The sequence below is a fragment of the Nipponia nippon genome, unplaced genomic scaffold (genome assembly GCF_047370975.1).
Source record: "Nipponia nippon isolate SJK-2023a ecotype South Korea unplaced genomic scaffold, ASM4737097v1 scaffold_8, whole genome shotgun sequence".
Classification (NCBI taxonomy): domain Eukaryota; kingdom Metazoa; phylum Chordata; class Aves; order Pelecaniformes; family Threskiornithidae; genus Nipponia; species Nipponia nippon.
In genome coordinates this window covers 46,951,984-46,978,922 of record NW_028262402.1, presented here as the reverse complement: position 1 = coordinate 46,978,922, position 26,939 = coordinate 46,951,984, and the positions used below count along the sequence as shown (strand labels likewise).

The 26,939-nt window shown below is 38.0% G+C and overlaps 1 protein-coding gene across 1 annotated transcript in view; it reads right to left on the bottom strand.

Moving 5' to 3' along the window:
- The window catches only part of LOC104010165 (histone-arginine methyltransferase CARM1), a 78,339-nt gene that overhangs the window by 38,474 nt on the left and 12,926 nt on the right, over nt 1-26,939 (bottom strand). The window contains exon 2 of the mRNA XM_087741186.1: nt 13,758-13,883. Coding sequence (XP_087597312.1) covers nt 13,758-13,883 — 126 coding nt within the window. The remainder of the gene's footprint in view (nt 1-13,757; nt 13,884-26,939) is intronic.

Below are 26,939 nucleotides of genomic sequence, written 5' to 3'. Positions count from 1 at the left end.
AATGCTGTGTTTTGGATTTAGTATGAGAATAGTGTTGATAACACACTGATGTTTTAGTTGTTGCTCTGTGGTGTTTATACCAAGTCAAGGACTTTTCCGCTTCCCATGCTCTGTGAGGTGCACAAGAAGCTGGGAGGGGGCACAGCCAGGACAGCTGACCCCGACTGGCCAACAGGCTACTCCATACCACATGGCGTCATGCTCAGTATGTAAGCTGGGGGGAGTTGGAGGGGGGGTGGGGGGGCAGCAATCGCTGCTCAGGGATGGGATGGGCATCAGTCAGTGAGTGGTGAGCAATTGCATTGTGCATCACTTGTTTTCTATATTTTTTTATCATTATTCTTATTTTCTCTTCCTTTGTTGTCGTATTAAACTGTCTTTATCTCAACCCACAGGTTTTACTTTTCTTTTTCCCGATTCTCTTCCCCATCCCACCAGGGTGGGGAGGGTGAATGAGCGGCTGTGTGGTGCTTAGTTGCCGACTGGGGTTAAACTATGTCACAGGACTAATCATGTGGACCTAAAAAACAAATAACCAGTTCACACAAGGGCTTTTGTCTCCATCTTTTAAGATCAAACCAACTCCCCAACCATAAAGTAATTCCTTGATGTCCAAAAGAAAGGCACGTGCCAGTAAGTGAAGAAAGTCTCTAGAAAAAGCACTATAAGGAAAAATTGTCACGGTGGAAGCATAGATGACAACAACAAAATCAGGGATGGAAGTCTTGCATCTTCTGTTCATACAAAGACAAGAGAAGACAGAGAAACCAGACCACACCACATTCATAACCTGCTAAACCAGAGAGACAGGAAACTCCTACAACAGTTCACAGATTTTCAAACAAAGATAGCAATTGCCTGAAGCATGAACTGTGCATTGGGAAGTACACGCTAAGTACTCTCATCATTTGGAGATAATTTGCTAATTCAATACTTTGAATGGCCTTTGAAACAAAGGGTCTGAAGGTAACAAACAAATAATTAATAAACTTCTCAACACAGTAAACAAGGAGAATTTCCCTCATCATTTCAGAAAATTTCGAAATCCTCATAACAGAGATTTGGTTGCGCTGATCCTTTTCCACAGCAGAAAGCCAGCATATTCAAAAGGAAAGAGATGTAAAAGATAGCCAGTGTCTTTCCCTTTAGCTCTGGAAATCAGGACAAGCACAATGTCAGGCTGTTTGGGAATGAAAACAAAGGCCCATGTTTCCACAACCCAACATAAGCATGGTTGCTGCACAGTTATCTTTAATGGGCCAAAAAAGTATTTTTGAGTAGGGTCTTGGGAGAGAGATCCTCCATAGAAAATTTTAAAGTCTTGAAAAAAGTGTATAATAAAGACATTATAGAATTCAGCAAAAGCATCACAAATTGCTATTACTGTTATCCAAGCTTTCCAGTCTTTTTACAGATAGAAATTACTAAAACTAGAAAACTAGATGGAAAAAGCTCCATCTTTGGGGCAGTCATACATTGTTTCACCATAAGAATTTCACACTGAAAATGTGACAGACAGCTATACTTCCTCAGAGAAATCCAAATAAATTGAGGACACGGCCCCTTGAACCTCTGGGCTACCCCACATAACAAAGTCCACTTGTAAGCATCCAGAATTCAAGACATTTCTCTCAGTTGAAATTATGAGCAGTCTAATGTATGCAATGAAATAATTTTGTTGAAAGTCTGGAACAATAGCTCTAAGAAATATCACAACATTGGTTTGCTGGGAACGAACAGGTCAGTTTAACCTTGCCCTAGTAGAAGACTGTAAGAGTGGCAGAAATTGCAAAACACAACTCACCAGCTTATTCAAATGCACTTCACCTGCTGAGGGTATCTGCTAGAGAGCTGATTTGTTGCCACTCTGCAGAGTATTCCCATGTAATTTCCAGGTGGGAGAAAGTCCCACTTTGTTGCTTCTGGCCTGTCAGCTCCGGTGGGAAGGAGATGCCACATTCATAATCTGAATTTGGGGTGATATGGAGGTCTCAAAATAATTACATTGTTCCGGGAGTAATTATAAGTTACCATGAAAATGTACAAATGTCATCAACATGCCCTTTTCACTCCCACACCGGGATGATGGTCAGAATTAAACAGTAACTGACTGGATCATGACAATGAAGAGCAGCCCAAATTACAGACAATGCCAATTTTCTGCTGGAAGATGCAGAAATCAGCTTAAAACAGACCAGCCCCTCTGTTCTTTCTCTGCATGAAGAGACAACACCAGAAAAAAGTCTGACCCTGGACAGTGGAGATTTTTTTCCAGGCAATCACCATTGTCTTAAGCTTCTCCCATTTTTTTTTCTATCTGAAAGTAAGAGATGATGCTACAGATTCAGTAACATGCTTGACTCCTTTCTTTTCTAGTCACTCTTCATTATTTTCATACCTCTGCAGAGATTCCTTGGTAGCTCAGAAGAACTTTGGTGTCTTCTGTGTCCAGGAACGAGAATGGATTTCAAAACCACAACACTAAGAAAAACTTGAAAAGCTTGCCTAGAGAGGTTATGCCATAGCATTTTTGTCCTTGGAAGTTTTCAAAACATAACTCTACAAAGCTCTGAGCAACCTGGGGCTGAACCTGCTTTGCAAAGGAGGCTTCACCAGATGACCACATGAGTTTGCTTCCACTTGAATTATTCTTTTATTCTATGAAAAAAAAGTATGACTTCCTTGTGATACAGTACTTCTTTATACACAAATAAGATGTTTGTTGCCGGAGGTCTGCAGAGTGCTGGCAAATTACAAAAGCAGTACTCACTGAGTTGAAGGCTACATCAAAATAAAAAGAAAGAACACGAGGTTGACGGAGATCCTCCACAATCTTTCATGACAGATCTCAGATGCCCTTAAAGTTTTCCTAACAGAGTACCTGCAAGATCACAAGAGGCTCTGGCAGACTATAGAGGAGAAAAGTGCCTCATTTTGTTCACCAGCCTCAAGAAAAACACAGAATTAAAATCTTCCCTATTAGATGGCAGTAAAGATTAAGCAATAAAAATAGGAACAGCATTAGATCTAATACATCTCAATGTTTTAAAAAACTTTAAATCCCAACTCCACATTCTACATGTTCATCAGTGGCTAACACTGTGAGAAAAAACACTGGAGCATAAAAATAGAAATATACATTTAGTTGCTGTTGTTGGATGGGAAGTGAATAATACACTCTAGTGAAAAAAAGCAACAGCAACCAAGAGCACTGGTTTACAACTTATCCATGAAAATGATTCTACCTTTGAGAAATCCTCATAGCCTTGTCCGATCCTGCGCTGACTGAATAAATATACTGTGAAAAGTCCCCTTCAGTGGATGTTAGTTTATCCTCAACATTTATAAATAAAACATTCACCAAAAATCTTTTAGTTGCTACTACTTAGTATTTGAGGGAAATTATAGCTAAATTGCTATGAACTAAAGATCAGGTTGTAAGGAAGGAATTACTGTTGCAGATGTGAATCTGGGATTCTGTTTTTCTTTTGAATGCAAACAGTCAAAGGATTCTAAAGGTAAATCTCTGAAGGAATGCAAATTACCTAGGAATTATTCATAACAATTGCTAGTAGTTTCAAATATTGCCTGAGAGTTCAGATACACATTCATTTATGTGACAGGGCAAAGTGCCAAATAATAAATCTTTAGCATCTAATACAGAAAAACAGAATTATTGTGAACACTCTGCACATGACACAGACACAAGAAATAAATTCACAAGTAAGACATGTTGAAGCTTTAAGACATTCTCCCAAACAAGGACCCCCTACTATAGAGAAGAGAAACAGGTTTGTCTTTCTTTAGCATGGACAAGGAACACCATGTTTCTTCCTTTTGTAGACCATCCCAGAAGAAACAGAAGAATTTATCTCAAGTCCATTTTCTATATCCGTAAGTCTATTTTCTATATCCAGCAACAATTTACAATAGCCTGTCTTCTCTCCATTTGCTTCTGCATGCAAATACACTACGCTGTTTTCTTCCTATAGTTTCTGTAAATTAACTTCTCTTCTTATTAGCCAATATCTCATCCTGCTTGTGATATGAAATATGGCTTTATCTGCATATTAATCAAGGTCCTTAAAATTAAATTTAATTTTGATCTTCCTAAGAATCTGGGAACTTAATCTGTTATATGTAGAAATATATCCAGAACTGATCTTGGCTTTTATGAAAACTGGACTTTCTTCTTTATTTAATGTAAGGGGACCAGAAAAGGATCAACACCAAAAACAGTCTGGCTCACTGACAGGCTAGAATACTGGTGAATCACGTACTTTGGAACTCTTTATTTTGCAACCAGGAGTCAACCATATAGAACTGAAAGTCAGTAAAATATTTTTCAAGAACAGCCAAAGAATATTTTTTGTTTATCCTCAGCCCTATACTCTTCATCAAAGTTCTAGCACTCCATGTATCTTTTCCTTTGATGCTGTAAGGAATTTATTTTCTCATCTCAGGGAACAATCAGGTAGGCTCTTCAGATCTTCTATCATCTTTTCAAAAGCAAACTCAAGTATAATGCTTTTACTGAAGGGTGTTGCCTAGTAATCTGAGTGCAGCGTTTCAAATGTCATCCCTTCAAGAGTCTTCTATCCAGTCCCAAGAGATTCCTTCTATTACCTTGAACAAATCATGCAGGGTTTTTGCCTGTTTGTTCATCTATAAAGAAAAAGGTTCTGCTTACTTACAAAATTTTCTGGGTTATCAGGGGCTATACTAAAATAAAAATTAATCTATCCTGTAAAATCCAAAATTAATGTGCTGGTGGGGCCGGAGGGGAGGGCACAGGTGCTTCTTGATTAAATGCTTCTTTATGCTATGCACAGCCATCTTCTTTCCCCCTCAAAATTCTTTCTTTTGCTTTATTCTCTGAAAAAACTGCAAATTGGGAAGATGCCCGTGACTCCTCTTGAACAGTTTTGGCTGTATTCAGAGAACTAACTTGCAATTTTCACTGACTGAAAAACGTGTCCTTGTGCCCCCACCACCTCAATCACTTAAATCAATCTAAAGGTTTCCACTAGCAGGTTGAAAAAAACCTCAAAACTTGACAAGTGTTATAGCCATGTTCCAAGAGTGTCAAATTAATGAATCAAGGCTTTAAAATGTAACTCTTGCAGTGCATTTACTCTTTCCCATGCATTGTAAGACCTCCAATAAGTACTCCAACGAGAATGACCTGATGTTCTTGAGGACAGAGTTAAGCAGACATATTTATTGCCTTTTCATCTATACCTTTGCAGTATCTCAACACCCCACCCAACTCAAAAATCCCCTCAAACCCACAGATGTTCCTCTTTCAAGGAGCCTAATCTGGATGTTGTTCTGAAAATAATGGAAAATATTGGAATGAAGACCACTATGAGTATGCAGCCTAATCTTGTTTGTATTAGCTAGTCCGGACACTAATTTATTTCCAGCACAGTGGAATAGGCTGCAAAACTCGCCCAAGTGCTGGGTGCATCTGAAAGACCTGCAGTCACTGCAGTAAATACAACAAACCACTTAAAACTGTGCATTTTACCTGCTGAAATGAACTGTTTTTAAAACACTTGTATTTTTAACTGGATCAAATGTCCTCCTTAAGCTCTTTGATGTGAATTGAAGCTTGTGTTCTATGTCCATAACTCAGAAAAAATTAAGTCCACCCAGTCAAACTGCCTCTGTATTAAAAGTCAAAAAGAAACTTGGAAAATTATTTAAATTCATTAGGCACTCTTCGGTAACTGCCTATGTGCAAGCTCTTACTTCACAACAGCTAAATCTCCTTCCAGTAAGGGGTATGCTTCCTCACATTTATTGTACATCATGTGATAAAACCATTCATGCAGGCACCTACCAGAAAACAGCAAAAAAAGCCTAGTTCATATTCTAGTGTACCCCATAATAAATGCTTCTTTGCAGAAAATTCATTTTAGAGAATGAATTATTAGCTTTCAGAAGAAAAGTGTCAGTTTCTCCTTTTTTCTTAGCCATTGAGAAGGCGAGGAAAACTCCCACTCTTGTGGGCTGCAGTGCTTTCACAAGGATCTTGTTGAAAAAACTAAAAAAGAAAAATACCCTGCAAATAAAAAATGTAACTCTCAGACATTTCTTTGAAAGCCAAGCTTGTTAGGATTTTTATTTATTTCTCACTTCCCCCCTTTTCTTTTTCCAATTAAAATCTGAAAACAGAAATTAATTTGAAAACTTTTATCTTGACAGAAAGACGTACCTTGCTGAAAAACTGAGGCATTTGGCTATAAAGTTTTGACTAGCTATGCACCTCAGCTGACTAACATTTGCTGTTGGACATTAAACCCACGCTAATCAATTATACAGTTCGATAACTTGTCAGAGATTCTGCAGATATTACTGCACTAATAGCCTAAAAACTGAACTGTGTAGAAACTGAATAAAGGCCAGCTAAAACTGATTCCTGTGATCAAAGATAACAGGAACATCCTGCCAAAGCACCCTGCTTCTGGTGTCTCTTTACAAAATGCTTACCCTCACAGCAGAAGACACAGACACACAAACACAAGCTATTAACATAGTGCACCTCACCCATCTGCTCAAAACAGATGGAGTCTCTCACTACTCCAAAGGGGAAGAGGGTGGAGAAGTAACAAAAAAAAAAGGTCTCCAGTACCAAACATGGGTGGTTATTGGGGGAGAAAGGGAAAAAAAAACAAACTAACATACACAGAATAAGGGAAAGAAAACTCCATGGGGAATAAAACCCCACAAATTCCACACAGCAGCAATCCAAAATAATGCTACTTGCAATAAATAAATAAATAAATTTATTTTACCAACAGCTGTTAGGTTTTCTGATCTAAGGAGATTAGCATATCAGCCATGGAGAAGCAATACTCCCACATTATTTTGCATTATCTGCTGCAGGCTACTATTACAGTGCAGTACCTATATTAAGCAGTAAATTTGGCTTGTAACAGATGAGAGGTGTACAGTCATAACTTTGACCATGTTTGAAATAAATCAACCGAAGTAAGTCCATAACTTATCACAAGACTATATCAAATGATCAGACAGGTCAGGCTGTCTCCTGTTAACAACTGGGACACAGTCTTCCATTTGGAACAACAGAATTGCAAAATACCCAAAAAATAAAATGCCTGCTTTGCAAAAAAGTGAAACATGCAGTAAAAATATACTAAGCTCATCAAGGCCAGATTACTATCCAAGATTATGAGGTTGGAGTATTACTTCCAAATGAGGAAGACAATCTTTTTACTTCTATTCAATTGTATTAGACTTCAGAAATTCACAGTGACACCTATTACAAGTACGCTAGTAAAATTCCAACAGCATTCACCACACAGACTCAAAAGAAAAAGATCCCAGAAATCCTTGCCTTTACAGCAGTTTGACAATATTTATCCAAAAGATTTTTCTTTTTATGTTATACCTTTCAACCAATTATACAGCTTTCCATTGCCATAAACCACAGCAGATTAGACTAATGGTATTCTATTCATTTTAACAACTAATTTGCTAATATTTCAATCTGCACTACATAATTTTGTTGTAAACATTACTGAATATTAAATCACAATTTGCAGTCTAGGTCACTTACCACAACGCTACTTCACAAGTGAATTTCTGCAGCCTTCCTTCAAACTTTTTTTATGAGTCTGGATTTGTGCAATGGGAATGATTTTGTCCCAAACACACTAGTGGGTGAATCATTTCAAGTGTCAGCACAGGAGAACTCAATGCTTAGAAATCCAGTCAGTAAGCACTTCATCAGCACACAGGGGACTCAATCAGTTGTGCATTTTTACAGGAAAGATGACTGATGGCCTTTTGTCATTCCACATCAGGAACTGGATGCCCCATGTTCCAAATCTCATTATTAAGTTTCCTAAGTCATACTTTTTCCAAAGCAAAAACCTTTTCTATTTTTAGCATCAGTAATATATTCTTTCTTTGGTAAGCAGAAAGCAAAATACTGTATCACTTCCAAGCTAAACATCCTAACTAGAATCGATTTTCTTCTAACAGAACATTCCACCCATTAGTGAGTGATTCACACTGATATAAAACAAAAATGAAGCCAAATTGATAAAACAGTCAGGTATCATCAAGAAGAATATTAAAGGAGTACCTTAATTTCAAGCTGCAACCACACTCCAAAGCAATGTGAACTAGCAGATATGAAAACTTCCCCCACTGTCTCAATCTCACACTAAAAACATTACCAAAAGAATAGTCATGATTTGAAAAATGGCATTATAAAGTATCTAAATATAAATGTTTCACTTTCTTTAGAACAGCCTTTAGAGTTGTATTAGACAACAGAGAGAGAAATGGGTTTTTAAGTTGTAGTCAAATTTACATAAAGGTTGTACAAATTATTGTGATATTGCAAAACTTTTGACGTTAAACTATACTTTGGGAACTATTAAATTAAGAAGCGTTAGATCATTTCTTCTTCTGTAAAAGAATAGATCATTTTTATGTAAACAAGCTTCCTCAGAATACAAATTACACTTTAATGAAGATTATTTGGCTCAGTACAGTATAATCGGATGAAATGGAAATACTGAGACAGATATGATTGATGCAGGTGGTTCACTTGTGTCTTCTAGTTTTAAACAGCCAGAATGCTCAAAGTCTTGGTACATAAGTCTAGCAGTGCTTAGTGACAGCCTCTTCTGAACTGGTGGCCACAGATGCGCCTCACATGAAACCACTATCTGGTAGCACTGAATTAGTGGCTATTCCTTTTCAAAATACTGCCAACATTTTCTAAGACATACCTTGCCTCACTGGAATGAAGTACTGTCATTTTAAGCAACTATCCACCACCCACCCCAATCTCTTCCACTCTTACCAGAACACAGGACATTAGAACTAACTGGATTTTTAAACACTCTGAATGATTGGACAAATTTCCAATACAAGTGTGTTACCATCTTCAACAAAGAATTGACACTGCAATATTGTAATTTACAGGCAGGCAGATCTAGCAGTACTCAGACCTAGCAGACAGGAGTAAAAGATCTAGAAATTTAACATCCTTCATATTGTAATTTTTTCTAAAACTGTGGGAAAACTACGCTAGATTACTTGCCTATAGAAGAAAAGAAAAAAAATCAGATCATATCTGGAAAGCCAAACACTAATATTAACTAGCAAGAAAACAGCCCAGAATAATTCCAATGAAAATACCAGAACGTCACAAGTTACTGTAAAAATGGGGAGAAGCGATTGACCGTTTTCCAGTCCCCTTTATTTTGTCCTCCCAGGAATCAGAATCAATCAATACTTTTAAATGCTAATGCTGAAATCATTCCCACATAAATGTTCAAGGAAAGGTGGGAGAAACAAAAGGTACTGAAAACAGTGCCATAAATGATTAGGTCTTTAGCTTCCCTTTAGATCCTACCATCTTCAACATGCTCAGCAAGTCAGCTCAAAACACCACAAAACTCGTGAATGGCTGCCTCTAACTGGATCAAGAAAGGCAATGGCACAGAAAACCACAGAGTGAGACAATGGCAAGCCCAGAGGTTTGAACAGCGAGACTAATGGATACGGACACAGCAGAAGGTATGGTCGGTGGCAGCCTTCTCTGTTAAGATTTGCAAACAGACCAGCAGTCTCCCAGATCACGTCATGGGTATTTGTTTTCACACACCACAGTCCCCAGCTCCAAATATAACCTGGAAAATTATTATCAGACACTTAATTCCATTGAAGTTGAACAGGTCAAACTCATTGCTGCATATTCCCAGAGCCTACCCAGTGTTTGGGACAGTCACATAAATGAATTAACTCAAGGAAAGCACCTACAAAGCCTAGAGCCACTTTGTGATGGTGGAGTAATTTAGAAACTGGTGTATGACACAGAACCAAAGTTTCTGCCCGAGAGATGAGAAGTTAGGGATTACAATTGTGCACATAGTATGGCTTAAAAGTAAAAATATTTCTGTTTTTTTAAGTCATTCCACTAGTAGAACCTCCTACCGCTCTTTTGAGACTAACAAATGCTGGACTTCACAATCACTGTGAATTGCAGAGGTGCAATTATAGTCAATGCATTGAATAAATTCTCCTCTCAACAAGTTGCATCTCATTGTTTACACAATGAAAACTCCGCAAGAGTTTCAAGCTGCAAGATTAAAGACATCTGTGAATTTAACTGCTTTCTAAATTAACTCAAATAAAACAAGACTCAGGTAACCAAATTCTTTTTTTGCTTTTCTGAAAAACAGAATCACTACTTTAAACAGAACTTAGCAAGCAACCACAGAGTCATCTGGTCCTTTACTTCATTGAATTTATTATTTGACACAAATTTTTAGATTTAAACTGCTGAACAGCTTCCTTGTAACCTGTGGGTCTTGAGGCATATTGATTAGTTGTCCCCACTTAGAGTGCTTTGGATTGCATGACTGAGTGATCACAGTACACACTAACTGGAATCCTTCTGGATGAAATTAAACCAAAATACGCACTCCCAGAACAAACTTCGACAGTGAATGGTCATTTAGTCTATGTGACCAGACTAGATCTAGTTCAAAGTAAACACACTCTCCACCCTTGCCTCCTTCCCAAATGTGTACAGTTTGAATACCAGGGCCCCAGCACCAATTGTTCTGTTCTACAGACTTGTTCCTTCAGGACTGTGTGACTTGCTAATGGAATTAGAGCTCATTAGATCCATATGCCATTACATGAAATAATAATTTGTGGAATAAAAATTATCATAAGACGTACCATGTTCCTTTGCTTGAATTATACTGCAGTAACAGTATGTATGTTTACATATATAGAATTCAATGTATGCTTTTAATATAGTTTACATATATATATATATATCTACAGATGCACACACACGTCTCTAGCTCAGTTCTGTATGTGGAGATCCGCAAGCACTATATGCTATAAATAACAGAAAACTGTAAATAACACTTTTTTTTCCACTTGTATTGTGCTTCTGTGTAAGTAGCACAGCTGTTAGAGTTGTGCTAATGAAACATCTACAGACACCAAATATTGGCATGTTCAATGCCTGGATGCACTGTGAAAATGGCTGGAGACAGGGTTACGAGGTTTGAAAGAGAAGAAAGGAACGAGCATTCTACCACAACCCTGAAAGAACAATTCATCCTGTGCTCATGAATTAATTCTGTGCTAAATTAAGCAGGCCACTTCCACCAAGGAGTAGAGAGCTACATACCAAGTCTGCCACAGATGAGTTACAGACTGGTTGGTTGGTCTGTTACAGATAAATGATCTTTGTTTTTGAAAGAAAAGCCTGTAGGCTACTAACTTTCATTTTTACTGCCTGCTTGATCCTACTCAGATGTTTAACATATGTTCAGCAGGAAATGAAAGATACAGTCTATGATTTATGACTGTCTAAATGCTGGAACCAGAACAGCAATTCTCTGTGTGGGCACAACCAGGGCATGAATTTCCCTCTCCCTCCATTCCTCACTCCTCATCCTCCGCTACCTTCCTAAAAGACAGAGGACTTAAAAAACCTAAGACTTTTACAATGCATTTTCATAACTAACACTTCTAACGTATGAAAAAGGAGTTTTCAGTCCATTTTTAATAACAGCATTATTTTTATTTATTATACACACATACACATTTGCAAATACGTAAAACTGAGAGTGACACCTACGCTTGTAAACAGCAAACAACAAAAGCTTAGCTTCTGCTCTATAGCTTTGACTTCTTTGTAAAAACATGTAACTTTCTTAAGACTAGGTGCTATTTGATATACTGGACATGTATTAGAAGGTAGCAGCAAGCTATTCCTATGGCATGGGGAAATAATATCCTACAAGTAACTTTCAGCTTATTGCAGCACCCACCACATTCCATTTGATATCAACAGGTTTGTCATTTAATCTGAACAGACTTTACTTTGACCAATCCACTATATTCCTGTCATTTTATCAAGGAGTTGTTGCATGGACTAACAGGCCATTTCAACTTATTTTCCCCTGAGATTTAAAGATGGAAAAATATATAAAGCACTCAATTTTGTCATGTTAACAAGCAATCAGAAGTAATAAAGTAAGAGACTTATCTATACTGTTCTTATCTATTTCACAATACGTAGCTATATAAATAAATTAAACACAAATCACGAAGGAATATAGTTAAAGAGAGGACTGAATTCACCACTTAATCTTCAAGGCACTCCTCTCAGGAAGAATACCAAACTGTACAGAAATTAGCTGGATTTTTTTTCAAATACTTGTTTTTAAAGGTGGGGAAGAGCATTAAGAGAAACTTCTTTAGCCTTGGGATCCCAAACTATCTGTGCCTTTTGGAATCAGAACCTTCCTAGGTAGGCAAGACATGGTAGAGACTGCAGACTAAAGAGTACTGAAAAACTTGCCTGACTCCTTAATTATTAGTTATTAATTATCTCAGCAGTGAGGTAATAAATCACTAAACAACCTAATCTCAATTATCGCTTCAGTTATGATGTGGGTCTCTGGAAGACACAATATGGTATTGCAGTCTCAAAAGAAATAAATTAATGGAACCACAATACTGAATCGTAACACTCGGATACAGAGATTAAAAAAACAACAGACACTTGAAGTCATTCTTTGCTTACATTCATATTGTTTTGGTAAGGTAAGAAGTTGAAAATGTGAATAGTTTTTCTTGATGTATACAGATGAAAGGCTGTAACCAGGCAGGACTTCAAAGGCCATCAAGATTTTTCACCCAACTGAAAATATCAGGTTAAGTCTAAAAACTATTTTCTAGTAGAGTCGGACTCAAGAGTTCAAGTATTGTGTCTACATGACACAGGACTAGCAACTCATTGCCCAAACAAACCCCCCTACATCCAAATTCTCAGTCCTTGATGCTTTGAAACATGTATGTGTCTTTAAATAAGCTGCCAAAAATCAAATCTAATTGCTCTGTTCCTCAGTTTCCACACAATATAAAATGGAAATAACTGTAATGGCCCGGTGGAAATCACCAGGCCTACTTATGTAGGCTGCTATATAAGAAATCCTGGTTATTGCTAAAGAGGAAGCCGTATGTTACCTATAGTTACACAATTTCAAAATGAGTTGTGGCCATGCTGCACACTACTCAGAATAAATACGCAGCCTTCTGAATTTCCTTGCATAAAAACTAAGAACGCTTTTCCAAAAGGAAGTATGAGGACATGAGGATAGCACATATTAAAAAGTCTCAGCTGTTGGATTCACAAAACCACAAGTCAGGTAGAAGTATAAAAATACAGATCTCAACATTCTACTAAAATACAGTCATGTTTCTGCAACAGAATGAGTTTCTTTTTCAGCATCACCACACACACAGTATCTATCCTAAGAACTGCAGGAGTATGTTAAAACTACCTCAATTAACTATACAGAAAAACTGATCTGCAAGACAATTTCTGAATGGGGAGCAACAACTGGCAGATTGCCCACACAAAGCATTACATTTACCAGTTATTAGTTCATGAAGTTAAGTCATATGAATGTGTTATCTGCATTTGGTTTCTTCAGAAAATTAATCTGCAGTTGTTTTGCAAAAATGTTATGACCACTATGTGAATGGTCCGTACTCCACAAAAGGCAGCTGCAGTGGGTTAGAGGCAAATGAAGTTGCACAAATCACCATAACCAAATGTAATATTTAAATAGCTAACAAGAAACACAGGTAGAAGACAACATATTTTAAAGTGAACTTTATCAATACAGTAGCACGGCATGAAGGAGACAATACTCACAAACGGAAGATGTACTTACCAGCTTGTGACTTGAACTGGAGCAAGGCACTGTTGTATCCCAGCGTAATTAACACAGACTGCTTTCCCACACGACAGTATTCAGTGTCTCTGTTAACCAAGCATTTAAACACACAGACTCCATCAGCTGAAGGGAAAAAAATACTTTAGAAAACTTTTAGCACTTAAAAACAAAAGCATATAAAGAACTAGAAGTCTCTTTCGATTAACAATACACATAAGGATGTATCTGAAGTACACAACTTGGCAAAAATACACTTTCTCTAACACGTTGTTTCTTAAGCCAATTTTCCAGTGACCTACAGTTTCCATCCCACTTATCATCCATAGTTTCTTGAAGTTGCCCTATCCCCAGAAGAAAGAAAGAGAGCTGACTAAATTAATTTTTACCTACATCTTAACAATGTCTTAAACTAACATTTTTTCTACTTCTTTTGCTTCCATAATCCTATGTGCCAATGTCCTGATAACCTCTAGAGATCCTGCTCTGGCACATGAAATGGCAGGATAAAGAGTCAGGGATCAATTACATTGACTAAATGTGGAGAAGTAAACTAGCTTTTTCCAGTAAACACAACTACGTACCACACCACGTATGACAACTATCAATAAGCATACCATGTGAGAAAAAATAATGCCATTTTTCAGGCAATGAAGAACATGTAAGTACTTCAGAGCTAGGAACAGGAGCAGCAGCGAGCAAGCCTCTGTACTATGCTCCCCTTGGGGAGGGGGATCCAATATCAGAGGCTTAACTGGTGCAGTACGTCAGTACATGCAGTCTCGCTATCAGCCTCACAGCTGTCAGGAGGCAACTGTGTGAGCACATCAAGCAAGATGCACATTATCACTTTCAGAAACCTGAAAGAGGTCTGAAAGGGAACTTCGTGCAAATGGCAGCTATGGACATGGGCTACAATAGATAAAGCTTTTAAATTATGGGGGCTTTGTGTTACATGTATCTTCATCAATCAAGCAGCAAAGCTCCAGGACTTAATATCCCTGGATCATTCTTTCATGCATTTTAGTCCACTTTGACAACTAGTATTTATTATGCTTCTCCCATGCACATTTAATCCTTCTGGGGATAAATGATGAAACAAACAAACAAAAACCACCAACCACCAGAACTAGAAAGAGTAAAAGGTTTGAGGCAAAACAGAAACAAAAAGACAACTAAAAGCCAAAGTTCACAAACTGGCAGTAACACAGAAAAATGATACGCTGCAATATACTAAAAAGTGTGCAAGAGAAAAAACTAAAGGAAAGCCAGAATGAAGGGGAAGGAAATACACATCTTGGAAAGCAAAAGATGTAATAAATAAATTATTATTAAAAGCTCAGTAGAAAGCTAATTATACACTGCCGAGCTATGTTATTCTGCTAGCAATGTTTGAAGGATCAGAATGAGAGGGCATACATAGGCACACACCACACAGGCACCCAGTACATATCTTTTTTTTAAGCCTTATACTTCATAGCATCTGCTGTGATGAGAAGTGAACAGAACAAAGACCACTATATGATGTTCCACATGTCAAATAAAGTTAAACCAGGCAAAAAATGTTATCAAGAAAGGGGATACATCCCACTTGGGATGGCACTTTTACATCTGCACACTCATTTGGTTTTGTACCCTCTTCTATAATTTAGGCTTGTGAACAAACTGAAGGCAGACAACTCGGCTTGACACAATCTGTCACCATGGTCTCTTTAACGGAAGGAACACTCAGCCTTATATTCCCCGGGCTGAACAGAGCCAGCTCCTCTGGTGTACTCTTTTGTACACCATGCGCTGCGGTTCCCTAACTATCTGGGCTTACTACAGTTTGCCAAAGCATTTCATAGATTTGCAAAGTGGTCGGCACATGGACTTCTGGTGTTCCAGAAGTCCCGGCTGAAGCACACATTTTTTTGTATTTCACAAAATGCAAACTTTTCTTCCACCCATAACCATCAATGCCATCTTTCACAAGAACTTTTAAAAACATATATATATATACTGCATCAGCTATTTAGAATAATCACTACTAAGAAAACACTCAAGCTAGCTGTAAAAGCAAAATAGTCTCAATGTAGAGTGATACAGGAGTAAATCAACCCATTTCTAGCTCACGCTGTCTCTCAGGACACACATGAAATTGTCTTTTTACCTATGTCTCCATTCATTCATACTGATCTGCACGTGGGTTGGGGCAATCCCAAACATGGATACAGGCTGGGGGATGAAGGGATTGAGAGCAGCCCTGAGGAGAAGGACCTGGGGTACTGGTGGATGAAAAACAGGACATGAGCTGGCAACATGCACTCACAGCCCAGAAAGCCAACCGTACTCTGGGCTGCATCAAAAGAAGGGTGGCCAGCAGGTTGAGGGAGGTGATTCTGCCCCTCTACTCTGCTCTGGTGAGACCCCACCTGGAGTCCTGCATCCAGCTCTGGGGTCCTCAGCACAGGAAAGACATGGACCTGTTAGACCAGAGGAGGACCACAAAGACGATCAGAGGGATGGAGCACCTCCCCTGTGAAAACAGGCTGAGAGAGTTGGGCTGTTTTGCCTGGAGAAGGGAAGGCTCCAGGGAGACCTTATAGCAGCCTTCCAGTACTTAAAGGGTGCCTACAGGAAAGACGGGGAGGGACTCTTTATCAAGGAGTGTAGTGATACGATGCAGGGTAACAGTTTTAATTTGAAAGAGCATATTTTTACATTAGGTATTAGGAAGAAATTTTTTATGATGAGGGTGGTGAGACACCAGAACAGGTTGCCCAGAGAAGCTGTGGATGCCCCCTCCCTGGAAGTGTTCAAGGCCAGGCTGGATGAGGCTTTGAGCAACCTGATCTAGTGGAAGGTATCCCTGCCACGGCAAGGGGGCTGGGACTAGATGATCTTTAAGGTCCCTTCCAACCCAAACCATTCTGTGATTCTACGATTGTATCAATGCTTTTTTTTTTGTACTGGAGGCCCAAAATGGGCTGTTTATTCAGCCTGCAGATGGCTTTGGGGGTACCTAACACCTATGTGGAGGTCTTTGAGAAGATGAAGCCAGGCTGTTTACCGAGGTGGCAAATGGGAGAATGTGAGAGAATGGTGTAGCTAAAGCAGAGGGCCTATTATCCCATGAAAGCAGAAGCACACTAAACGGATATGGACTTGCTTTGAACTCGGATATAAGCACACCGATATAGCATAGCTGTATAAGCATTTTTGTATGCAATGGTCCTGTAAAAAACAGTATTGCCATTGGTAGGAACAGGCCACAGGCCTAATGAAGACTGTGCAAGGCTTTTTATCATATATGTATATACAACTGGAAATTATTTTTAAATATTTGACATTTTGCATGAAGAATGAGGATAAACGCCTGCCTCATTCCATGTGTGAGGTCCAAACACAGAGACTGTTATTCAGAAAACCGCACAGAAAACATTATTGGAATGAGTGCTGCCTGATAACATTCCACACAGATATAATAAAATCTTCAAACAAAAATATTTGTATATTCATCCTCAAAATACATTTTACATTCAGAATACATAACATGGAAGAAGTCTGTACAGAGCAGGGTGAAAACATGTTGATCTTTTCATTGTCTCCTATTCAGGTCTTAATTTAGGGGAGGGCATTCACCTGTAAAACAGTCCAACCTTTTCGTAAGATTACACACTCACAGAACCTTGATAAATCCTCACTATAAATGTATTCATTAAAACGAGTTTCAAAAGTTTGCTGCATCAGACTAATGAAGATTAATCTCCTCTGAACTCAACAAAAATACCTGTTATCTTTATGGTGATTATTTCAGACTAAAGAAATCCTTCAATAGTTAGCACAGTATTGCTCAATAGCTGTGTTAACAGCCAGCCATCCCAAAGCAAACTGACTATCATCATGTGAGAGCTGAATACCACCCTGCAAAGCATGGAAAACTTTATCTCACAATTGGTATTAATTTGTCCTCAGGATAGTCAAACTGTAGGGTAGGCATTCACAGGTTACATTTAATTCAGGGCAAAGATGATGGTACCCAGCCAAGCCCAGGAAAAGCAGCACTTCCAAAGAGGTGGAAAGTAGTCAAAAGTCTGACAAGAGCCTCAAGGCTGCTTCTTCCTTAAGTGAATGATCAGTAGCCTCTGGAGATGAGGCTGATCTGAAGTTAAACAGAATCCTAAACATGGATGCCTGTATGAAAACAAACATGCAATCTGAGCTTGGATCCTATACTGGTAAAGAAACCTAGGTACACAGAGTTTGCTGAAGAACATCAGATGTGTCATTGGGAAGTTTCTTGAGAAATTAATAACTGGGAATATCTTAGAGAGAGAAAAAAAACAAAAACAATTGGGTGTTGGTCTAAATATGCAGTTAGACATACTAAAATGCTTTAACTTCTATTTCTACGTATGTCCTAGAAATGTGTATCTGTTGTGGGTATATATATAATATTGTGTGCGTATATATATATAAAAAAATTTTACTCCCTGTATGGGTTGTAATTATAAATTTATTCTATTTTAATCTCCCAATGTACAGTTACAGGGATCACACTAAGATCATACCAAACCGGTTGTATCATGGGAGTATTAAGTATTTCAATTTTTGCTGGTTGCTTGACACCCCTAAAGCCACAGCCATCATATACAATTCAGAAATCTCGTGCATTCATTTCACATATTTATTGCCAAAAAAGCAAGAACATGAAAAATGAATCTATCTATCCAGCCATGAGGGGCTGGTATTTGGAAAGCCAAAGTTCAGCTAGACTTAAAACTAGCAAGGGATGTCAAGAACAAGAAGAGCTTCTGCTACTATGTTACCTTTAAAAAAAACCCCAACAACAAACAACTATTTTCTAAGAGAGCTGAGGGAAAGCCAAAAGGTTGCAATTCATAAACAAAGATAAAATTCAGAAACTACAATATGCATTGTTTATACCCAGGACAGTGGTACAGTGGCCCCAAACATAAGGCAGTTAACACTCTATTCTTCAATGCAACTCCTCAAAATAAGACGCCAGATCATGAATTCCATGTCACAGTGTATACTTTATTTTATTTACAATACAAACAGGCTACCAAAGGAGGGTCCCAAGGACACTTCCTTTACCCTTGTTAAAAAAGTCAGCATTAAAAAAAAAAATAAAAAAATCCCTACTTAGCCTATGAGAACAGTTCACATACAGCACCTTCTCTGTTGGTGAGAGAAATTAGTTCCTCTCCGTAAGTCTTTATGTTTATTCAACATGTGAAACAGATTTTACCAGCATTTACTACAAGGACTCTCTTTTTGCTTCTTCCTACTATGTTGTCGTGCATATAGATATAACCTTGCAAGTGAAATGGATTTATGAGAAATGTGTCATGAGTGTATGTAATTTCAAAATCTGTGGAATCATACAGGTTGTCTTAGCAGGGCTTAAGAAAGAATTTAAGAAAATTAAATGGAAAAGAAAAAAAACTGCATTGCATTCAGAAACAAACAAACAAACACCCCTTGCTACTTGTTGTTTTTTCTTTTAAAAAAAAACCAAAAAGTCCTCATAATAACTAATATTCAAACAACAGATAATAAACCCATCACAGCTTTTGCAGCTTTGACTGCCTAGTGTTCAAGGGCACAAATGTTTCTGAACAATTCCTTTCAAAGAAAATCAAGGTTTCTAAGTTTAAAGATCAAGAAGGCATGTCTTCCCCTAACTATGTCACAGTCTACTGCATACAGCACCTTTCATTCAGAATACTACAAAAAGCTTTACAAAAATCAATAGCTGCTCAGAAGAAAACCAAGCATATGGCTAACTTTTCATCTGATAGATGCTAACAGTAAAGAGAAGATTTGCATGAAGTTTTTCGTCTAAGCAAAACAGACTTAGCGGACATAGCCTGAAGTGACTCCATCAAAATTTAGACACGACGAACCTAAATGACTGAGGTTTGCAAGAAATCCATTCACAAACAAGAAGACAAGAGGATGAAAGGTCAGCCATATCCTGAGGGCCATATCCTGAAATTGTCTTCTTTCACTTAAATTTACTGACCAATGGATACTCTGGTACAATAATTAAGGAAAAGGTTTTAAAAACTACGAAATTCAGACAGTATGATGCGGCATTTCTCAAAGAATACAGCAGCATTTACTTAAATAGATTCACACCTGGCTTTTCTATACAGCCTCTATTCCAGTCGCATTTCTGGGGAAGCATGTCTTATGCAGCTGTGCTGATTGGCAATCCCATCCCTCCTAAATTTTGAACTCTTTAGCTGATTAAAATCAAATTTGTCTGACATGCCAAAACAATGGTATTACTTCAAGTTGCATTAAAAGGGTGGTTGAATAAACATGAGAGGCCCAGTGTACCACTCTTGCTGAATGAAATGACGAGACATGCTTAATAGCTACGTTTTCTTCACAGCTCATAGAATGCTTTGGGATGGAAGGGACCTTTAAAGGTCATCTAGTCCAACCCCCCCTTGCAATAGGCAGGGACATCTACAACTCAATCAGGTTGATCAGAGCCCCATCCAACCTGGCCTTGAATGTTTCCAGGGATGGGGCATCTGCCACCTCTTTGGGCAACACGTTCCAGTGTTTCACCACCCTCACTGTCAAAAATGTCTTCCATATATCTGGTCTGAATCTACCCTCTTCTAGTTTAAAACCATTACCCCTTGTCCTATTGCTATTGGCCCTGCTAAAATGTCTCTGTCCATCTTTCTTATAAGCCCCCTTTAAGTACTGAAAGGCTGCAATAAGGTCTCCGCAGAGCCTTCTCTTCTCCAGGCTGAACAACCCCAGCTCCCTCAGCCTTTCCTCCTAGGAGAGGCGTTCCAACCCCATGATCATTTTTGTGGCCCTCCTCTGGACCCACTCCAACAGCTCCATGTCTTTATTGTGCTGTATTTCAACATGGAGCTGCTGTGTACTGACGGCAGCCCATTTCCCTTGGTGGTATCATGGGAAAGGCTCATTGAAATGTACTCATAAGTTTTCATTACAACTTGTGAAGGCTATTTTTCCATTTGAAAGGCTGGGCCTTCACTTAAAAATTACCCATTTTTTGGTATTGGTTGGTTGGTTTGCTTGTTTGTTTTTTACTGAGAGCTGTAATTCAGCAACTTTCACATAGCAAACATTTTGCAAAAAAAGTTACTTAAACTATTATTTCTCCAGATCAAATTTTGGGATAAACATTCACATTTTTCTCAAATACAGCAACGTGAGCGTAACTAGATAGGGAGAGTCCTATCCTGTCTAATAAGTGACTGTGTTGTGGAAAGACTAGAATGGTATTGGCCTAAAGTTCAAATCTAAGTGTATCTCAAAGTAGTTACAAAACACGTCTGTAGTCTTAACACTGGAAGTACTACACATAGCAGTATTAGGAAAAAAAATGTATTACTCCAATTTTAGGTGCGTGTTAAGAGAATGGAATATGGCACTCAGAAATTTTCACTTCCAGCTGTCACTTAAATATTCCTACAACCCACATTTACACTGACTGAGCTAATGGCCATTTTGGAATCAACTCAATGACAGTTCATTCCAAAGACTCTCACTCATCATGTCTTCTGCCATGTATTAGTTGCCAATTACAATTAATATATCATAGTTAAGCCCAAAGTATAGTGAAATCAATTGCCTGCTAACTTGGAATATTCTACATGTTCACTGGAGCCCCTGTGGACATTTCCCACTTATTTTCTGACCTGTAGGGAACAGAGGGCAAACACCCAGATGCTCGCATCCTTCGTCCTGCCAGCCTGTAATCTATATAGTACAACAGCATCAGTAAAAATGTATTTGCCGTGTACAGATCTGTACAGATCTTTCTTCACCTTGACAGACAGGCAGCATAACACTGTGTTATTTCAAAACAACAACAAAGGACAGAAAAGCACGAGAATCCATATTTTGGTATCAAGACTCTAGACAATAAAGATGGCAGCCAGTGTCTTACTCTGCAGAAGTATTTGAAAGGCAAGGGAAATTCTTTTTCCATTTTAACTGAGGGGGAAAAAAAAAGTAAATAACACTTCAAACTCAGTACACAGAATCAATACCATTTCAATTTTTTGCTTTTGGATTGCACTGAATATGACAGCTCACTGTACAGCTGCAACAGTCAACAACTACAGAAGACTTTAACAGGGCTCGTAGCTGGTTATTGCGCTGAGGTGGCCAAGGACATTGCTGATAGCACTGCTTTTCTAATCGCAGATGCCAGAGATTCTCTGTGATCACCTCTATTTCCTCAGCCTGACTTTTAAAATAATTCCATATCCATTTTGGGTGGAGCACATCCCCAAGGTCTATGCACCACTGAAAAAATTAGGCGTACTTCCCCTATGGGACCTATGTTTGTTCTCTTATTAGGATACATTTCAGGATACTCTTAGGACACACTTCACTATATAAAAAAACAGTTTGTGAAAGGGTTTATAATTTTATTGTAAACAGGAGAAACAAAACTGTTGAAGAAAACCCCTCACTTCCCAGCTACTGGAACATCTACAGAATAGTCCAGTAACTTTAAGTTAAGCTTCAGAGGGCAATTCAGCATTTCAGAACAGCATGTCTTTTCCTTTTAAAGGACACACAAAACTTACATGGTTTAAAGGCAACATAAGCAGGATTCTCTCAAATCCTCAACGGTGCTCCAAGGAACTAGGAGGAATCCCCGTGACAGAGCCCATTACTCCCACCCAGCCTTCAGACAGTTGACTTCTCTTTGCTTTTCCCTCTCACTTTATTCCTCTTACATATACGGTCATTTTTAGGTTTTGTGCCTTTTTCGTTTTAAGTGGTTTAAAGGCCAACATGCACCACTGTGTGGCTCAGCACCAGGTGGGATGCTGCCCTGCACTGGGCCAGGAGCATCACGGATGCAGAAGGGAAGCCCAAGCAAGGAGGCTGTGTGAACACTGCCTTGGAGACTGGCTAGCTGCAGGAGCCCAGGTGCCAGAATGACATGTTTTCACTCAGACTATTCCCACTTCATTTACAGAAAGGAAAACAGTCTAGCAGGGCAAAACGTGTAAGGACTTTTTACTAGGTCAGATTTTGATTACAAGAGTTTTCTCCATGCCAGTGGCATCCTCCCCTTCCCAGGCATCTCTCTTCTTATCAGCCTATACTTTACGGTGGAAAACAAATATGAGGCACCTAGATTTCCAAGCAAGCTCAACAATGATACGGTAAATCAGAGACAGGTAGCATTATTATATCATCTTTTCTCACAAAAGTGTGCAAAGCTCCTTCTCTTCTCTACACAGAAAGTAACTCCTTTTCTATGTGTGATTTATGGTATTTAGTGTATAAACTTTGAAATACTATACTTCTGATTAAAAGCTTAAAAGTTTAAAAGGTTATTGGGTTCACACCAGAAAAAAAAACCACTATGGAATTTCGTTTTCGTACACAGGGGCTGTAGTGTAGTAATATCATAATGTGGCACAATGTGACTAGTCAGCAGGCAGTTTAAAATACAAATATTGCATTATACCTGCTCTTCTAATAAAAAGAGAGAAAAAGTCTCCTACCTCTTTTACCTATATCAAGAACAACCACACTCAAAATGTCTAAAAAATCTGCTCTTTCACATAAAGCAAGAAAGGAAAAAGGTGTTCTGAGATTTAAGCCTTGGAGTCTTGCCCAGTTAGGCATTATATTACCGTAACACTTCACTTGTTCAGAGCTTTAACATTACTATCACTGTAGACAAAAAGTCCTAAGATACTATTTTGATGGCATATGAACTGGCTGCAACCTCAATGAGGAGTACAGGCCTGAATTCTGTGTAATTTAAGTACAGGTGTGTTACTACATGGAGGCCTAGATTCTTTCAAGCTCAGAATAAACAGCTGCCCTGTTAGGTAACAAATGAGTACCATTTTCTTGCAAAAGGAGAGGAAAAAAACCCCACAAGCATGAACAATTTTAAAAAATAATTAATAAATGCAATTTTCATATTTTAGAATAATTTTTAAGATCTAATATTTATAATAAAATATATTTTATAATTAAATATTAATGTTTAATATGTTATTTAACAATTTTCTTTTAATAATTTTTAATAATTTCATATTTCAAAATTCATATATTCATAGCATTATCTCCTACCTACTTCACAAACAACAAAGTCAAATCACTAGTGTAGTAAGCTGATCTGATTAAATATATTCCTCTGAAATCAATATTAGCTAAATGATTTCTAGACAGAAAAATAACAACTGATTAATTTATTTAAAATCTTTTCCTTATTCAGCATATTAATAACAAAAAAAGAGTTAGCAGTAATCTTTTTAGAAGTCTTCCTCCTTTGCTCCTCTTCAAAAGAGATCTTGGGAAGGTTTTCCTTGGCAGAAAACCCTGGGATTGAGAGTCCGAAAAGAAACATGATAAAGCCTAGAAATGGGGCAGAGGGGCTTGGATGAACCTAGACAAAAAGAAAACAAAAGAACAAACTCTGCAAAATTTCACTTTCACAGCTCAGTGGTCAATGATAACTGAAATGAAAACCCCTTATCCTGTTGCTGGAAATACGTCTAAGCACTGGCTGTTTACTTGGAAAATAAATCTACCTTGCAGATACCTGTACCTACCCATAGATGCTTTCTACAGAATTAGCACTAAATATTTACTTTTGCAAATATTTATTTACTTACAATTTTTAAAAATTACAGAAAGTATTATTTCGCTCTTTCTCCAATTAAGATCTATTGAGAACTATTTAAACACCATCAAAGTGGTTTTTAAATACTTCCCAGGTACACACCTTGAAACTAATTGGTATTTAGCTAAAACATTTGATCACCAGAAAAGGCATTCACCTCACAGAATGACTTTTCCTAAGTGTAAGAACTCTTTCAGGGAATGTAAGATTTAACAGTTGCTGGTATTTCCCTGCCAGTTCTCCTTATCCTATCCCCAATGACAAAATATTTTTCCTTTAAGATTTTCCTGGCCTTTGTGGTTAAGAGGAAGAACATGTTTACATTAATTTAATAATTCGTGCTAATCAGCTTTAGAACAAAGATAACGTGACACAGTTATCCACTCCTATATGCCTTTCAGCTGGTTTTTTTTGTTCCGTACACCTGTATCCCATTTTGAACACAGATCAGCACCTACCGCATGCAGAAGGCTAATGCCAAAAACAAATTTCCAAGCAATTCACATCCTGGAACATCATCTTGTCTTTTACCATTGATGCAAATACAAAATGAAAGAAACACAGCCCCACCAACAGTGGGCTTCAAATATGCCCGCTTACTAATTTCCTGTATCACCCCACCTGTTCCTTCAGCTGATTCATGACACCCTTTAAAACACCAAACACAACAAAGAATGTTTACCCCACACAACTATGTGCAATGTAAACATCCCTCAGTAACAGTTAACCGAAGCTGGTACACTCACACAGCAACAGACATCTTCCAAAGACACTGGCTTAAGTCTGGAAGTTATCTACAGACAACACAATCTTGAGTTAATATGTAACCTGACCTTTGAAGGCATAGCTGTTTTTTACCATGCACCTGTCAGGGTGCTGGTCTGTCAACCTCAAAACAGAGCTGTGCCTTTATCTGCAGTCAAGCAGCTTAACAAAGAAAACATGTAGTCACAAGCAGATCAAAAGTCACCAATTGCAAGCGATGTAAAAAGAATACTGTGATACAGAACAAGTAGTGCCAATTTTAAAAGAGTATTCCTATTTATTTGGTCAGCATCAAGAAGATGAAGTGTTATGTTGCAGTAACAACAATAGACTGGAACAAGTTACCTCTTCTAATTACTGGTGTAACTGACACATCCAAGTTTCAAAAGCATAACTCAGTTTATAAAAAAAAACCTTGAGACAGGAGGACAAATTAGTTTGTCTTTAGAATCACGGGCTCTACTATTTTTCTGATACGCAAGCCACCTCATCCAAACACCCACCCCTGCCTGTAATCTCACTAGTGATACCTCCTCTAAGTATTAACTGCACCATTTAAAGCCTTGTATGTGACTAAAACTGGCACCCAGAAGATGTAAAGAATCTCTGTGACATGGATTCACAGTGATGACGATTTAGGACAACCACCCTCTTGCTATCCTGACTGTCTTGGATGTATTTTGTAAGGCAGCCAGAGCTCAAGCAACTACTCTGAAGTAACTGCCATGGGAGTGTAATCTGAAGCACAGAATAGGAGATCTACTTTAATCATACTACAGCAACCTTTTGAGAAATCACATACTTTAAAAAAATGAATACGTATTTAGATAGGTATTAAACTAGAAGTGTTTTGAGTCTGAGAAATTTATTTCTCAATTATACATTAGTATCTCTAGAAGTACTAAAGAGTTCCTTTTCTACTATAAACAGGCACAGTTTCATTAACTTTAGATCAGCAAGTATTAATCTCACACTACTGTGGTTTTAAATCACTGCAGCTTAGAGACACTGCAGCAATAAAGCATTGGGCTTTCAAGTAAGATAGGATACAAAGAATACAATGGCAGTGTATACGCTACTTCCTTGTGCTTTTAAAGGACTTCAGAGTAAGGAAACGAAGAATAGCATTTCATAATACCTCATCCTGCTAGTCGTAAACTGATTTCACACTGCTGGTGTCAACTCAGCTTGACATTAATGAGTCAGTGCATCTCCTTCTTTATACAAAAACATTGTGGAGGGGAAGGGCCTGGTGTAAAGTTACCAGAATTTCAGAAAGAGAAGGCCGCACCTGTGGTCTCACTTTGCAACTTCTTTTCATTTCTAATTATAATACATATTTACGTTTACCTTATTTTTGCTAATTTTATGTCTACACATTGCATTTCAACTACAGTTTTACATAAGTAAGTCTTAAAAAGAATAAGCTACCATAAAACTATCAAGGAAAAGTTGTGATGATACGTGACTTTTGACCATTTGTATTTAAATTATAACAAAAAAAAACAGATTGAAAAGCACAATATCCTCTGGATTGAAAAGTCCAATATACTCAGCAGCAGTATTTTTTAAAGAATTGGTGGGTGCAGCACAGGAAAAAATGACAGCAGAAATGAATCTGTATCACTTTGAGATACAAGCTTCTTTCATTTTGCACTCAGGACTACACATGTTAAATTTAATGGCTAAATATTTAGCAGCTAATGCAAAGCATCATCAAATGTAAATTTAAAACACAGAGTTTGGTTCCT